We start from the raw sequence: 17,881 nt of genomic DNA, 5'->3' as shown, positions 1-17,881 counted from the left end.
CTTCATTAAATACCCAAGAACAATACTGTGTTTGCTCTCTGCTGTATAAGGATAATGGGGGAAAAAAAGAAAAGAGAGAGAGAGAGAGAGAGAGAGAGAGAGAGAGAAGGAAGGCAGGAAGGCTGGAAGTGGTATGGTGGCACAGGCAGAAGAATCTGAGTTTGATTCCAACCTGGTCTACAGACCAAGTTCCAGGATAGCCAGGGCCACACAGATACCCTATTTTGAAAAACAAGCAAATATAATGCATTATGGCATTTTTTTTTAAGGCAGGTTCTGTGTAGCCCTCACTAGCCTAAAACTTGATAGCTTTGAGCTCACTGAGATCCACCTGCCTCCTGAGTGCTGGGATTTAAGGTGTATACCACCATACCTGATTACATTTAATTTTCAATTTATTTTTAAATTTATGTGTATGTGTGTATGCATGCATGAGTTCATTTGCAGCATGTGTTTGCAGGGGCCTATGGAAATCAGACATTGGATCCCCTGGAGTTTAAGCTACCTGCTGTGGTTGGTAAGAGCTGAACCTGGGTCCCCTGAAAGAGCAGCTACACATTCTTCACTGTTGAGCCATCTCTCCAGCCCAAGACCCATAACTGTTTTAAAAGTCCAGTTTAAAAATTCAGAGACGATCTAAGTTATTTTTATCCCCCATCCAAAAAACTAATAAATTTGCCCATTAACAAATGTACCATATTTCTCTGATTTAAGGAGCAAAAATGTTAAGATGTACAGCTTTGGAGGATGGAGAGATGGCTCTGTGGTTAAGTGCATCGTCTGTTCTTCCAAAGAATCTGATTTAATTCCCAGCACCCACATGGCAGCTCCCAACTGTCTCCAATTCCATGGATTCTGACACCTTCATACCAACACAAAAAGAATAAAATGAAACAAATTATTTAAAAAAAAGATGCACTACTATTGTTTTTATCACTAAGAAAGGTAATGGCACTAGGTAACTGCATACAATTGATAAAATGTTCCAAATTTCAGAGATATTAAATATACATTTTAGGCCAGGTGGTGGTGGTACACATTGGTAATCCCAGCACTCAGGAGGCAGATCTTTGAGTTCAAGGCCAGCCTGGTCTACAAAGTGAGTTCCAGGACAGCCAGGGCTTTACACAGAAACTGGAAAAACAAAAGATACACATTTTAGGATGCAAGAATAAAATGCGAGACTGTTAATAGTTTTAAAATACAGGCTGGCAAGATGACTCAGCACCCTTGAGGGCTTAGTTTGACCCTAACCAAAGTGTGAGGGCTAAAGTTGAAAGTTAACCTGTAAGTCCTACTTGCCCAAGGACAAATAACTTCCTGGAATGGCGAGGGCTGGTGTTCATGTAAGATTGGCTGCCCCAACCACGTAGGACATGCTCCATCACAGGTGCCTACACAGGGACACACACAGCCAGGAAGATACATGCTTCCCCTACGCCCCCAACTGGGAGCAGGCAGGAAGTGCAGAGCCTTGTGGGCTCTGTTTTTATGAGCACCCGACTAACGGAATTCAGCACCATTCTCTGGGAACCTGGGGTGTGGGCCTCGCCAGTGTCCGTTGTCCTGGCCGGTACTGACTAAAGCTTGTTTAATTAGACAATCATGGATGTGGTCTTTCTCCTTGAAAATTTCAGGGTTAACACCATGTAAAGGTAGGAGAAAATCAGCCCTTAAGTTGTCTTCTGGTCTCCAAATGAGTGCCCTAGCACATGCATGTTTGCACTCATACAGCATACACAAACACACACTACTTGCAGTAATAAAAAACTTTTAAATGTGGAGGGAGGGGCCTATGACCAACATGTAAATTGAATTAATTTTAAAAATGAGAAAAAAATATTACTAAACAAATTTAAAAATAGGACCAGTGAGTAAAGGCCATTAGTACCAACCCTGTGGATAGCAGCAACTCTCACAAGCCGTCCTGACTTCCACATAAATGCTATGGCATGACTGAGCCATATCCCCCCCCCCCCCACGCACACAAATGTCACTTAAATTAATTTTAGGGCTCAGGGATTATATGAGCACTGGCTGGCTGCTCTTCCAGAGGACCCAAGTTTGATCCTCAAAATCCATTTGGTAGCTCACAGCCATCACAACTAATTCCGGGGGATCCAACTCCTTCTTGTGGAGCCTACAGGCAGCAGCACATACAAGGTACATTCATTCTTAGGATTTCTGTTGCAGTGATGAAACACCATAACCAAAGCAACTTGGAGGAGAAAGGGTTTATTTGGCTTATACTTCCGTATGTCAAGACTCCATCAAAAAGCAGTGAGGGCGCGAACTCAAGCAGGGCTGGAAGTAAGAGGCAGAGCTGATGCAGAGGCCAAGAGAATGCTGTCGACGACCTTGCTCGCCATGGCTTGCTCTGCCTGTTTTCTAGAACCCCAAATCACCAGACCAGGGGTGGCTCACTCACAGTGGGCTAGGCCCTCCCCTACCAGTCCCTAATTAAGAAAATGCCCTACAGGCTTACCTATAGCCCAATCTTATAGAGGCATTTTCTCAATTAAGGATCTCTCCTCTCAAGATGACTCTTGCTTGTGTCAAGTTGACATAAAACTAGCCAGCACATACATGTAGGCAAAACTCCCATATACATGAGATAATTTCTTTAATTTTTAAATATAAGAAGACAGATCAAAAAGGCTGCAGAGAGCTCAGTAGTGTTTGCTGTTTGGGCATGAGAACTTTATCTTGATTCCTAGTATTCACATAAAGAGCTGGGCACAGGCAAAGCAGACACAGGGATCACCGGGGATCCTTGGCTAGTCAGGCTAGCCTAACGGTCAAGCACCACATACCAGTGAGAAATCTTGTCTCAAAAAACAATGTGGACCACTCCCAAGAAACAATACTTGAAGATGACCTCTGGGTTCCACAAAAGTACAGACACATCTGCCCCAGCTCTGCCTCCCAATAAATAAAACATAATTTCAGGTGCAGATCCAACTTTAACCAGACCAAACAGTTTTATCACCTATTCACATAAAAAAAAATTCAAAAACTTCTCAAGGTTTCCATCCAGCCCCCAGAGGCTTGCCTCTGAGGCTGTGCTGGAGAATACTTACACTGTATTCCTGTGTCAAGCTCAAAAGCATCAGTGACTTTCAATAGTTCTTCAACAAGTTGGCTAAACCTTGTACTTTCTTGCAGGCTCCTGAAATTAATTTTTTTGAGAAGTACGTAAGTGATTATTAATTTTAAGCACATTAAAATAAAGACACATAAACACATAGACTGTAACTTTCCTACTGCAGACATAGCAGAAAGCACAAAGAACTAGTAGTTTACTCAGCACAGTAAAAACAAACACAGACCTACCCGTGATATCACATTATATCATGGAATCGCTGACATGGAATAACTCTGTGGGTATACTTGTTTTGCCTTGATTTTTGTATATGTTCTTTCTTTTTTGCTCTATTGATTTTTAAAATATTTTCGTGACTCATAGAGGTCCTAGATTCCTAAATTGAAAAGCCTAAAATTCCCTAGCTTAACAGTACCAAGTGAGGAGAAGTATGGCTGCAATCCCAGCACTTGGGGGGGGCAGAGACAGAAGCATAAGCTCAAAGTCAATCTGAACTACATGACACTGCTTCAAACAAAATAAAAAACCGGGCAGAGTCATACTCTCCCATAATCTCCCATAATCTCCCCTGAGGCAGGAGGTTCTGTAGTTTGAGGTTAGACATAGTAATTTTAAGACCAAAGAAAGACCTTGTTTTAACCTGCTCCTGCCACAAAATTCTACCCTGAATACATTATTAGATATAAAAACAAACAAACAAACAAACAAACAAAAAGCCCAAACAAACAAACAAACAAAACTTAATTTTTTTTTCCTCGAGAAAGGCCTTGGCTATCCTGTGCTACTCACTTTATAGACAAGGCTGGCCTCAAACTCACAGAGACCCACTGGTCTCAGCCTCCCCAAGTGCTGGGTTTACAGATGCATACCTCCCCACCCCCTAATGCTAACATCCCATCCCAACCCAATCTAACCCCTCACTGCTATCTCTGCTTCTAAGAGATTTTCATCAAATAGTAATTTCGTCATTTTGAAAACAAGACACCAGAACCCAAAGAGAGATTTAGGCTTAGATAGAATATAATTGCTTTCTCCTTTAAACGTCTGACTGCCTACTATGTACTAAACATTGGAGAAACAGGATTAAGATAGTCCTGTACTAACAGAACTATCTGGTAGGAGAAATGTATGGTATACTAAGTGCTACTCCACTTGAGATTGACTGTGGAGTTCTTCCATTTTTCAGAACATTAGGAAAAGATAATGTTATTTATGTCCTTAGCAGCTAAGCGCACCTGATCTCCTTTGGTGTTGGAAATTAAGCAGGATGGGGGTGATTAGCATGTGGGTGGAAGAACAACACAGCAAATTGCTAATATTTGCTGAAGCAGATGTCCTATAAAACTTACAAGGAAATAATTTTAGAAATAATCTGTTAAACCCACCTTTTGTGAGACAAGGTCTCAGAGAGCCCAGGCTGACCTCCCACGCACCATATAGTCAAGGACAATCTGCAAGTAGTGATTCTCTGACCTCCACCTCCTCAGTGCTAGTGTTATGGGTATGTGAAGCCAAACCTGTTACTTTATTTTTAATTTGTGCATTCACTTTATATCCTGATTTGTTATTATTTTATTATTTTATGTGTAAGACTGTCTTGCATGCCTGGTGCCCACAGGTCAGAAGATCTCCTGGAACCTGAGTTATAGACAGTCATAAGTTACAAATACCCTTAACCTCTGAGCCAACTCTGAAAAGAAAAATCAATTAATTGCTTAACTAATTAGTTAAAGAGTGTGTGTGCTGCAGCTCATGTTTGGAAACCAGGGGACAAGTTGCAAAGAGCTCCCGCCTTCCACCATATGGGTCTTGGGAAGCAAACTCAGGTCTTTAGGCTTCACAGCAACTTTACCTACTCAGCCATCTCAGGCGAGATGCCTGCTTTATGTGGTGTCGTCAGGTAAACTCGGAGGCCTTGTCTCTACCAGGCAAGCACTATACCAACTGAGTTACACCTCTAGCCCCCAAACACATTTTTGTATGTTTTTCCATTGAAATGGTTTTATAGGAACACTACCTGCACGTAGAGAGAATTTTGGTTTTACTAAAAAAAACACAGAAATAGTGAGCATGGCGACTCAAGCTTTTAATCCCCGCACTTGGGATGCAAAGGCAGGCAGATCTTTCTGAGTTCAAGGCCAGGTTGGTCTACATACTAAGTCCAAACGGTCAGGGCTACACAGAGAAACCTTATTTTAAACCCCCCCCCAAAAAAAAGCACCACAGAAATATTATAAAAATATGTTTTCATTTTAATCCCAGCTGTGGGATGTGTGTCTGCTCCACAGCAGCTGACTGATTTGCCTTGTGCTCTGGCAGGGTCATGATTTTGCCAGCTGCAAATAGTTTCTGTGATTGTGTGACATTTGGAATTCTGGGGACTTTTCAGAAGGATATATAAATGCCAGGGCACCAAGAATTAGGAGTTGTTGGTTGTTTGCTGTTTGTTAAGTAAGTCACGCGCATGCACACACCCGTGCGCGCACAAACAAGCAAAACCAAAAAGCCAAAACCAAACAAAACAGGAAATTAGACCTCCAGCCTCATGGACTGCCAATGAAGATTAAATTTGCCCCAAGGAACTCAAGGCCCCTAATCAGCAGGAAGTCAGTCACCCCCTTTCTGACCCCTGATTTTATTCAGGGATCTCTATCCTTTTTCCTATCTATCCTTTTTTTTCTCTTATCTAGTGTTAGGGGGTTGAAAGGGTGGAAGAAAACGGAAGGAGAAAGGTAGAAGAAAGAACCCACAAAATAGCAAAACTATGTATTAATTTCTGTGTTTTCCTGTCATTGTTGCTTCCAACTTCCCACCATTACACAAATTATTTACCTTTTGGTTATCTGATTCATACACAAAGGACATTTTGATGGACCTTTCTTCTGGTTAAGAAGTTTCAGCATACAAAATCTGTAAGTTAGAAGGAAAGAAATAAAAACAATTTGTTACTTTCTTTTATAGAAAGAACACTCAAAAGTCAACGGCCATGAGGATACTTCACAACTGCCCTTCAGAGTCATTTAAGAGTCATGACAGGTAAATTACAACCAATGATTTTTCAGTAATTATTTTTAGATGCTGCCTTAGCAAAAAATCAAACCACATAAGAAATGACCTATGAAAACTGACTTACCTGCACATGACTTACTGTTATGATTAAACAAAACATTAAAAAATTAACACAGCATATTTAATGATATATTCATAATTATTTCATGCTGTACAATCAGATATAAACGCTTAAGTAGTTAATATAAAATGGTTTTATCAGTTTAGAAGCTCAGCATCTAGGGCCAGGGATATACATCTCAGTGCTAAGGTGATTGCCCAGTATACACAAGTCCCAGCTTTGCACTCCAGAACCAAGTAAACAAAAAGTCTGCACTTTACTACAAAGCTACAGTAATTAAGTCAATATGGATCTGAAACTCGTGGTGGTGCATAACTTTAATCCCAGCACCTGGAATGCAGAGGCAACTCCATGAGTTCAAAATCAGCCTGGTCTACACAGTGAGTTCCAGGATAGCCAGGACTCTTTTTTTGTTTGTTTGTTTGTTTTAAGACAGGGTTTGGTCTGACAGTATAACAGAATCCTGGCTGTCCTGAACTTGCTTTGTAGACCAGGCTGGAAACTCACAAAGATCCACCTGCCTCTGCCTCCCAAATGCTGGGACTAAAGGAATGCACCACCACTACCTGGCTGGGGTCTTCTTATTTGTTTGTTTGTTTGTTTGTTTGTTTTGAGAGAGAGAGAGAGACTGTTTTGGCTGTAATTTTTTTTTTCCTAAATTAAATCATTTGAAGTAGGAAGATCTACCTTTAATTTGGTCTACACCTTCTACTGGCAGCCTACTTAATAAAACATAGAAGGGAGGTTGCTCTCTTTTTTGCTTGTGTGCTTGCTCTTGCTAGCAAGTCCATTCCTTTGCTGACATTAATTGCAGCCTAGTTCCAGATTCCTGTGTATACTCAAGACCAGCTGAGACCTCCAGCCTCATGGACTGAAAAACTACTGGATTCTTGGACTTTCCATTGATCAACAGCCATGGTTGGACTGGCTGGACGACAACCTGTATACCAGTCTAATAAATTCCTTTATGTGTGCGCGCGCACATATATGTAAGTTTACATATATAGAAATATATCTATACACACACACATATAAAGGGAGCTCCTCCTGTCATCCCCAATGCACTCTCTCTACTTCCTATGCATGGGTCAGGATGTGAGCTCTTCTGTTCCAGCACCATATCTGCCTGTGTATTGCCATGCTCCTGCCATGACAAGGTGATGGATTCCTATCTGTTGGGAGCTTTAGGCCCCAATTAAATGGTTCCTTTTCTAGTCTGTCTTGGTTATGGTGTTTTATCATAACAATAGTAACTAAGGCAAGTGTAAGCCATCATGTCTGACTTAAATATTTTCACTTTAAAGGCTAGACATTGCAGCCCACAACTGTACTCTCAGTGTTTAGGAAGCAGAAGGAGATCACAGTAAGTTCAAAGCTACATAGTAATTTCAAGTTACCCAGGTATGCACAGTCTCAAAGACAAAAGAAAATAAAACAACAAAAAAGGAAAATGAACAAAACACCCCTAAAGAAGACAGCTTCCTTTAGAAAGAGACCCTGACATAAATAGGAAGACAAAAGCATCAAGAAGGCTAGGTGAGCCAGGCATAGTGGCACACGCCTGTGATCCCAGCATTTGGGGCGGCAGAGGCAGGTGAATCTCTGTAAGTTCAAGGTGTGCTGGTCTTTAAAAAAGAAAAAGCAAGGTTACAAAAAAAAAAAAAAAGAAAAGCAGCACCACAGAAGCCAAGGAACATGGAGTATTCCGGAAATCTGGAAACTGACTCCAATGAAAGCAACTCTGCCAACAGCTGACGGTGAGCCCCTTAGGGCTCATTTTGAATTTCTGACTGATAGAACTGTAATAATATCTGAAACTGTTTAAACAACACGAAACGGAAAGATTCTTAATGTTCTTCCCTCAGAAGGGGGGAGACAGGGCCCATGGATACCAAAATCTTTGGATGCTCAAGTTTCTTACATAAAATGATAAATAGGGTTTTGGTTTTGTTTTTTTAAGACAGGGTGAACCTGTCTGTGTAACCCTGGCCGTCCTGTACTCGCTTTGTAAACCAGGCTGGCCTCTAACTCACCGAGATCCACCTTACCTGCCTTTGCCTCCCAAGTGCTAGGATTAAAGTCATGTGTGACCATGTACAGCTGAAGATATATAGTTTACTTAAAACACCTAATATAATGAAATATAAATGATCTGGGGCTGGAAAGATGGCTCAGTGGTTAAGAGCACTTGTTGCTCTTCCAGAGGGCCTGTGTTTGGTTCCCAGCACCCACATCTGGCAGCTCACAACTGTCTGTAGCTTTAGCTCCAGGAGATCCAACACCCTCTTCTGGCCATACATATATTCACATAAACATGGATACACACATATAAATAAGTGTTATAAATTAATTTATATTGTTTGGGGGGGCAGTGAAAAGAAGAAAAGGTCTCCATAGGTTCAATGCGGACACAATGTTTCCTGACTATTTTCAACCATGGCTGATACACTCAGTCAGTAACATAACCTCTAGAAACAAAGGGCTACACTACATATGACTTGAATCACTGATATGAATGAAGTGTAACCTAAATATACAGTTTTCTGATCCCTATCTTCACCAGCATCTCGAAGCACTGTACCGTCTGCACCTCCTAAGTTGGAAGAGCAGAACTTGTAGGAATGAACAGAAATCAGAAGCCAGGAAGGCTAAAACGTAGTTTACTTATTTCACAATTGTTTTCAGTCTGCATTCCCCCTTGGACACCAAGACCAAACAGAGTGGCTGTTCCAAGTGGCTGTTCATGATTTTTTTCATACACAGATAAGCAATGCCAAAATTTTACCAAGAACTATGGCTACAGCCAATATATATGGAAAACTCAGAAGTGATCCTTGAGGAAGAATGACTAGTTTTGTTGTCATTTAACTGGAGAAAAGATGCTATGGAATGAAGAACACGCACAGAAGCTAACACTGGGTCTACAAAGTTGTTCACTTACTTGCAAAATATGTGATCGCACTTTGTGGAAATGGGTTCCTTGATCAATTCCAAACTAGAAGAGTACGGGGACCAAAAAGAAAGAAAGAAAATAAGTGAGGCTAAATAAATAAGTTCTTTATATTTTTAGTAAAGAGGTTAAGCTTAGGTTGCTGTAACTGAGCATAGATTTAGGACTATGGGTTGTGTGACCCCTTGGTGAGTAGGACAACCCTTCACAGGGATCACCTTAGACAATCGGAAAACACAGGTAACACACATCTTTACATCGCAGTTCAGAGCATACTTACAGTAATGAAGTAGCAACAAAAAACTTTATGGTTGGGGTCACCACAACATGAGGAACTGTATTAAAGGGTCAAAGCATTAGGAAGGTTGAGAACCACTAAACAGATGAGAAAGTATGAACCTGCATGTTTCTGGCATAGGATTGGGATTGCCTTTTTAAAACTGAGTTCAAACATTTGCACAAGTAAAATAGGAAAAAGTACTCTTATGTACTATCATCCAGAAGGAAGAAATGTGTTAAAAAGAAAAAACTAAACAGGACAAAAGAACAGAGTGCAGTGCACACTGGTGGGTATATAGGCGTGGCGATAAAATGCACAAATGAGGAAGTGACAGTGGAGGACAGCTGAGTCATAGAAGGAAACAGACTATAATTGGAGACCGCAGAAAAGCTGAGCTGAGCAGGACCGTGTAGGGCCACTGCGCTGAGAGGGAGTAATGGAGGCCAGCAATAGGGGACAGAGGTAGCTGGGAGCCTAGATGGGCAGGAAATGTCTGTCTTTAGCTTTACTTTGTGTGAGATACAGACATAAGTTCTAATGTAAATGACATGTAAGACATTAGAGAAGACGGAACTTGCTAGGTGTGAGAGGAAGACAGTCCTTGGGTTAAATGTAGAAAAGGACCCCAGGAAAGGCTGGGGTGGAAGTGCCTGCCGAAAAGGCTTAGCAACATAACTCTTGTGGTCATGGGGCTCCTCACTGCAGAAAGCAATGGACACAAGCTGACCAGGCTGTGTTCCTTCTATCAGCTCTGTCTGTATGAACAGCATAACCTCAGGCCGAGCTTTCTACCTGAGCATCCACTTTGGCACTCTTCTGGGGCTACTGCAAAAATAATTCGGACAAAGGAGACTGATTTGTTACTAGATCACTACTTCTGAGACAGGCTAGACACCAAAGAAAGTTCTTAGTAAAACAGAAATTGGATTGAGTCATGATACCAGATGGCTTTCATTCTCACCACTGACTCAGTTCTGAAATAATTATATTTCAGTATGGTAATTATGATCCAAGCTATATAAACACACTGTAAACACCAACTCTGAACAGATGAAAACTCCCATATGTAAAAAGGTAGTGACTGTTGTAGGAAGAGCTTGGAGATGAATAGGAATGAAAATGGAAAAAAAATTAAAATGTTTCTCTTCTAGCTTTTGATAAGAGTAAATGTTTACTATAAAATTCAAATGTTTTAAACACTTTTCATGCCACACAGTATTTTCAGCCTACTGTGTATTTGCAGTTTGAGCTTTAATAGCATGAATCACTGGGGAAAGAAGCTAGGTTTAGGTTTGAAAAAACAACAAATTACTAGGTACACATTTTAGCACATAGAAAATGTTACATAGTCATATTTTAAAAGGTAAAAAGAGCTGGACAGTGGTGGTACATGCCTTTAATCCCAACACTGAAGAGGAAGAGACAGGTAGATTTGTGAGTTTGAAGCCAGCCTGGTCTACAGAGCAAACTCTAAGACAGCCAGGGCTACAAAGAGAAACTCTTTCCTGAAAACAAACAAACAAACAAACAAACAAACAAACACACTAGACACACATGAAACTACCAGTTACCACAAGTAGCCAGAAGTAGCAGTTAGCATTTGTGATTCCAGCTGCTTGGGAGGCTGAAGTGGGAAGATCTTATGAACATAGGACCGGGAGACCAGCCTGGACAGTGCAAGACTCCACCTTCACACTCAACAGCTTGAAAATAAACATAAAGCTGTGGGGCTGGAGAGACAGCTCAGAGGTTAAGAGCACTGGCTGCCCTTCGAAAGATCCTGAGTTCAATCCCCAGCAACCATGTGGTGGCCCCCAACCATCTACAATGAGATCTGGTGCCCTCTTCTGGTGTGCAGGTGTACATGCAGGCAGAACACTATACATAATAAATAATTTTTTTTATTTTAATGAAGCTGCTACTCCCACATAATTTAGAGGCAGAAGGAATATCAGTGAAGGAGATCCAAGAGCTGAGCAACTACCCTACAGCCACCCCAAGGATCAACAGCTTTTGTTTTTTCTGGTTGTTTTTTTGAGACAAATTCCTGGCTGTCCAGATTTGCTATGGAGACCAAGCTGGCCTCAAATTCTGAGATTCCCTTGCCTCTGCCTCCCAAAAGCTGGGATTAAAGGTGCTAAGTAACAATTTTTAGTCAAAATCAGTGACTAAAATTAAGAACTAACTGTAAGTAACTGCATGGGCTGGGGATATAACTTAGCAGTAGTATGTGTCCAGCATATATCAGCTCTGAAATTCTCATTAACACACGGGGAAAGAGGATGCACAGAACTAGAAATCACCCAGGCTACGACTATAGATGGGATGCTGCTTACCTCAGTTCGATCCCAAGAACTGCAAAAAGAGAGATAAAAAAAAAAAAAAAGAGCAGTAGGTCCAGTCCCACTCTAGAACATTTCCTACAAATGACCCTAAGCTTTAAAAACAACTGTCCTGAACAGTCTAGTTTAAAAATCATTAAAAGCAATCCTGGCATCATAGGCATAAGGTTCTTGTGTAATCCAAATGCTTATTTCTGTATCCCCCATATCTGGCTGCAATACTTGTTCTGGGACTCTCTTGTCTCACTGGTGTATAAACTCGGATCCCTAAGTTGTTCAGATATGCCAATGACGCACCTTACAGCCAATCGCTGAGCAGGGGAGAGATAGGGCTGGACTTCCTGCCAGCCATGGGAGGCGGAGTTAAAGGAGGAATTAGAGGATTGAGCCATTGGGCAGATGTCCAAAAGGGACCAGGAGAAGAACAAGAAGCTGAGAACACTGAGTGACTAGAGAGAAAATTTAGCAGTAACTTTCGTTCTTGCATCTGTAGTTTATATGTATCTGAATTTTTAACTGATGGTTTAATTTGCCAGAATGAGAAAGAACATTACATTTTTATGACTGGGTCCCATGGGAATACAAAATAAATGGACCCAAATGCCACATTGAAGACTTTTTGATCACTGTTTACAATTATTCTCAGTAACTTTAAGCTTTTCAAAACCAATCTCTCTTGCAGTGTTATTTCTGCCTCTGTGGCTCTGGTATTTCATAGATTTGGATGTAAATCTCATTAACTCTTGTTTTTTAGCTGCAATGCTGTGGGTAAAAAGGCTAGCACTTTTCAAATCTTGTCTGTGAAAGTACACACATCTTTCTTAATCTTATTAACTTGATTCCAAACAGAAATAAAAACCCCAAATGAAGCACAGAGGCAAAGTCACTTGAATTCACCTTCCAAAGGTCAATGAGAAAAAAAAATTTGGCACATTGACAGGTGTACATGCATGAAGAGGCTCCAGACAGCCTTGAGCTACATAAGACCCTGTTCCCTCCTTCACCCCTCAAGTCTACTTGAGATAAAGAAATTTTTTGGGGCTGGAGAGATGGCTCAGAGGTCAAGAGCACTGTCTACTCTTCCAGGCAGGGGTCCTGAGTTCAATTCCCAGCAATCACATGATTGCTTACAAGCATCTATAGTGAAATCTGGTGCCCTCTTCTGGCGTGAAGCCATACATGCGGGCAGACCACTGTGTATATAATAAATAAATAAATCTTTAAAAAAATTTATTTAAAGATAGGGAAGCCTGGCATGGTGGTGCACGCCTTTAATCCCAGCACCTGGGGGGGGGGCAGATCTCTGTGAGTTCGAGGCCAGCCTGGTTTGCAGAGAGAAAGTTCCTAAATAGCCAGAGATACAGAGAAACCCTGTCTAAAAAAACAAAAAACAACAGTCAACTAATCTGGGCCCAGTGGGGCTTACAGAGACTGAAGCAGCAACCAAGACTGTGCATGGACTGGACTGAGGCCCCCTACACAGATGTAGCCAATGGGCTGCTAAGCCTTCAAGTGGGTTCCCTAGTAAGGGGAACGAACAGGGGCTGTCTCTGACAGGGACCCTGATGGGGCTGCCTTGCCTGGCCACAGTGGAAGAGGAAGTGCTTAGTCCTGACATGACTTGATGTGCTGGGGTGGGTTGGGAGGGGCTCCCCTTTTCTGAAGAGTAGAGAAAGAGGTATGGGAGAAGAGAGAGAGGAGGGAGACTGGAAGGAGAGGAGGGAAAGGGCTACAATTAGGATGCAAAATGAATAAATAAAATAAAACAACACAACAAAAGAAGCTAGTTAAAAGAAGAGTGGCTGACACCGTTCATCCCATTACTCTCAGCACTCTGAGGCAGAAACAGGTGGGTCTCTGTGAGTGTCAGGACAAACCAATGTATATAGTGAGTTCCAGGCCAGTTAGAGCTACATTAAAAGAAAAAGAAAAGAAAAGAAAGGGAGGGCTAGAGAGATGGTTAAAAACATTTGCTATTCCTACAAGAACTAGGTTTGCTTCCCAGCACCCCTGTCCAGTAGCTCACAATAGCTTATAACTCAAGCTCCAAGATATCTGGTAACTTCTGGCTTCCAAGGGCACCCACACATATGTGGCACTTATACACAGAACACAAACAAATGAAGCACAGAGGCAAAGTATAAGATTTTTCTTTCACTCTCTTTCCTCACTGCTGCTGCCGTCCAAACTGAGGAAGACCGGGAAACTCTGGGGCCTCCTAAGCCACATTGTTAAGCACCCCGAGTACCCATGAGACCTCAGGAATGCTGGAGGTGTGCATCACCACAGGACCAACTTCAACAAATACCATCCAGGTCACTTTGGGAAACTTGGTATTATCACTTAAAGAGGAACCAGAGCTTCTGACCAACTGTCAACCTGGATGAGTTGTGGACAAAGGTCAGTGAGCAGACACGGCCAGTGCTGCAGAAAACGACTAGATGTTGTGTGATCAGGCTGCTATAAAGTTCTGGGGAAGGGCAAGCTCCCTAAGCAGCCTGTCACTGTGAAGGCCAAATTCTTCATTAGAAGAGCTGAAGACAGGATTAAGGGTGTTGCAGGTGGCTGTATCCCAGTGGCTTAAAGACCCCCAGGAAGGTTAATTAAATGCTTGCTAACATTAAAAAAAAAAAAAAAAAAATTGGGGGGGGGGCCTGGAGAGATGGCTCAGTGGTTAAGAGTGCTGTCTGCTCTTCCAAGGGACCCGGGTTCAACTCCCAGCACCCACATGGCAGCTCACAACTGTCCATAAGCAGTTCCAGGTGGCCTGACACCCTCATGAAAATGCACATAAAATATTGTTCTTTCATTTTTATAAAATGCAAAGTTTTGTCTTGTTTTGACGTGTCTCTTTGTGTATACACACACAGGTGTACACAGGTGCCTGGAAAGACCAGATGAAGACATTGGATCCCCTAGAGCTAGAGTTACAAATGATTGTGAATACCCAATTAGAATGCCAGAAATTGAATTCTTCTTCCCCAAAGGAGCAGCAAGCAAGCACTCTTAACTGCTGCACCTCATAAATCAAGACTCAGATTTTTCAAGTCAGGTAATTATATGGATCAAAAGATCACAGTCAAAGAGAGCATGAAGCCTTATTGGCTTAAAGGCAGAAGCAGGAGATAATATTGCACATTTTAAGAACAGCTAAAAGGCCTGGCTACAGGTCTAAATAACCACTGCACAGAATGAGAAGAGAAGCAACAATTTTAACTTTCTTTCTAGTAATTTATTTACTTATTTTTAAAGATTTATTTATTATTTATGCAGTATTCTGCCTGAGTGTATGCCTATACGCCAGAGGAGGGCACCATTATTATAGATGGTTGTGAGCCACCATGTGGGTGCTGGGAACTGAACTCAGGACTTCTGGAAGAGCGGCCGGTGCTCTCAACCTCTGAGCCATCTCTCCAGCCCCAGAATTATTTATTTTTATCTTACGTGTATTGGTGTTTTGCCTATACATCTGTCTGTGTGAGATTGTCAGATCCTGGAGTTACAGACAATTGTGCACTGCCATGTGGATGCCGAGTGGGAACTGAACTGGGTCATCTTCAAGAGCAGAATTTGAACCTGATGCTTCTGAAGGCACAGTATGTTGCAGGTTGGTCTGAGGCATGTTACAGGCTCTCAAGATCTGGCTACACCTATCCTTGCTTTGTAAACCTGCCTAAGACATATCTGATTGGTTGTTTAAACAGCCTATACTTGCACAAGGCAGAGTGGAGTAGGCGTGGCTTAGGTTCCAGGGCTTCAGGTTCAGGAGAATCACAGGAGAAAGAAGAGAGGATGAAGGAGACAGTCAAGTAGGTAGAGAGTAAACAAAACAAAAAACCCGTTGGCTGGGTGGAAGGACTCCAATAATGGCATGAAAAGGCCCAGATGAAGAATAGAAGCAAGTACCATGGGATTATGTATGGAAAGTAGACCAGATGAGGATTAAGGAGGATGGCATTGGAGGGGGGGTGGAGATGGATGGTGAGGATATTAAGCCAGTGTAGGTGAAATATCTGCCTGGCCCAAGGCAAGTATGTCAATTATAAAATCTAACAGGTGTCTGTGTCTTGTTATTTGTAATAGTGGAGTAAAACACCGCTGTGATAGCCTTATGGCTAATAATAAACATTATATAGTCCAACACTCAAATATTTTTAATAATTACTACAACAACAGTATGAACTTTTCGTTGTTTTTTTTTTTTTTTTTTTTGACAGGATTTCTTTGTGGAAAAGAGCCCTGGCTGTCCTGGACTTGCTTTGTAGACCAGGCTAGCCTTAAATTCAGATTCCCCTGCATCTGCCTCCCGAAGTGCTGGGATTACAAGCGTATGAACTTTTAACCACAAGCCATCTCTTCAGCCCTTGCTTAGGCCTTTTAACATTTGCTATGCCAGGGACCCTTTTCTCAGAATATCTATTTCTTTATCATTTATTTGTGGTGCTGAAAATTGAGCCTAAAGCATGCTTGTCAAGTTGCTCTACGGCCAAGCAAAAAGAAACAGGGTCAGATGTATCCCAGGCTGTTCTGACAGTCCAAGATGACACTGATTCCTAATCCACCTGCCTTTACCTACTAATGAAATTACAGATGTCTGCCACCAGGCCTAATTTATGAAATGATAGGAAGTGACCCATAGCTTCCTGTGCGCTAGGCAATCTCTACGGAGCTACATTCTAAGCCCTAGTACATAAAATTCTAAAAATTACAAAATTATACACTAAAAATTAATTTCCAAAGGTTCTAGAAGGTCTGAAAATTAAGAACTCCCTGAGTACACAGGGAACTTTCTAGGGTAGTGGAAATGTTTCATATCTTGATTGGAGATAGAGTCACACAGGTAAAACTCTTCTGGTCAAAACCCAACTCTTTTAGCCAGGTGTGATGGTATATGCCTATAATCCTAGCACTCAAGAGGCTGAGGCCAGAGATTTAAGTTCAAGGTCAGGCTTGGTCAAGATATTGAATTAATGAGTTTGAGGGCAATTTGCTCTATACAATGTAGCCTGGACCCCCTCCCCCCCCAAAAAGGCAGCAAGGTAGCAAGAATAAACCAATGAACTGTTCCCCTCTTCCTTTCCTAGAAAAAGAAAACTAAAAGATCATTTCACAGTAGGCTTGCTAAAAGCTTTGAGGATAGGTGGCATTAATTTACAGGTCAGTTTCAGCCAAACTTTCATCCAGAGACATAAGGGCTCACAAATACCAAGCACTTTTATTTTGACATTATTTATTAGGGTCATTTTAAGCTGGTCCTACAGCTGGAGGAAAAGCCAACCTGCCACTTAATCCATCCAGAACAAATTAAGAACCAAGGAAGACCATGTCAAGAGTCCTTTGGTTGGGAAAAGAGGGAAGGGGTGGCAGGGTGAGCCACTCCTCATTTGCATGAGAGATAATCATATGAAGAATGTCAAATTAATAAACTCTTCCACTGACTTACCATATTGGACACTCTAAGATTTTCTGCATAGCATGAAGGACATTCTGGACTTCTTGAATTCGAACATCAGATAAATCCATTTCTTCCAGTTCTAGTGAACTTTAACACAAATTTAAAAATGCATGTAATTAAACTACTTGAAAAGGTTTTTAAATACACATGTCTAGATCCAGGTCAGAACCTCTGGCACACACACATAATTACAAAATTTGCAAGGCAGTGGTGGCACACACTTTTAATCCTAGGCAGAGGCTGGCAGATCTGAGTTTGAGGCCAGTGAGTCCAAGACAGCCAAGGCTACACAGAGAAACCCTCTTGAAAAACCAAAACAAAAAGTTGAGCAGTCTTTCTGGGCTAGTTAGAGACCAAAATCGGTCAGGCATAGTGCTGTAAACCGGTACTTTCAGGACTCTGGAACTACAGTGGAGTTCAAGGTCCCCTGTTGGTTTAATATTCTTATGAAATGTATACACCTTACCCTTGTTCATTCAAATGCTGATTTCTCCCCCACCCCCACTCTCTGGTTTCAATCTGGATATTGCATTGTGATACTTATTCTAAGCATCCGGTCTCAACTGTGTAAACAGGCCAAAATAAAACAACTAACCAAATGTTGTGCAAAGGTAGAGCCAG

General features: G+C 41.7%; 1 protein-coding gene across 9 annotated transcripts in view; it reads right to left on the bottom strand.

Moving 5' to 3' along the window:
- The window catches only part of Brca1 (BRCA1 DNA repair associated), a 66,351-nt gene that overhangs the window by 46,959 nt on the left and 1,511 nt on the right, over nt 1–17,881 (bottom strand). For 4 of the 9 annotated variants that reach the window (XM_021641183.2, XM_060386655.1, XM_060386658.1 and 1 more), the window contains exons 2-5: nt 17,249–17,347; nt 9,175–9,228; nt 5,936–6,013; nt 3,081–3,169 (exon numbers count right to left, since the gene is read on the bottom strand). In XM_021641183.2, coding sequence (XP_021496858.1) covers nt 3,081–3,169; nt 5,936–6,013; nt 9,175–9,228; nt 17,249–17,328 — 301 coding nt within the window. In that variant the 5' untranslated portion in view covers nt 17,329–17,347. Of the gene's footprint in view, nt 1–3,080; nt 3,170–5,935; nt 6,014–9,174; nt 9,229–11,799; nt 12,281–17,248; nt 17,348–17,881 lie in introns of those variants that run through there. The other 5 variants (XM_021641181.2, XM_021641180.2, XM_021641186.2 and 2 more) reach the window with 5 other exon arrangements.

Source organism: Meriones unguiculatus, chromosome 7 (assembly GCF_030254825.1).
Source record: "Meriones unguiculatus strain TT.TT164.6M chromosome 7, Bangor_MerUng_6.1, whole genome shotgun sequence".
Taxonomy (NCBI): Eukaryota; Metazoa; Chordata; class Mammalia; order Rodentia; family Muridae; genus Meriones; species Meriones unguiculatus.
Note: the sequence above shows the minus strand (reverse complement) of the source record. Positions and strands in the feature narration are given on the sequence as shown.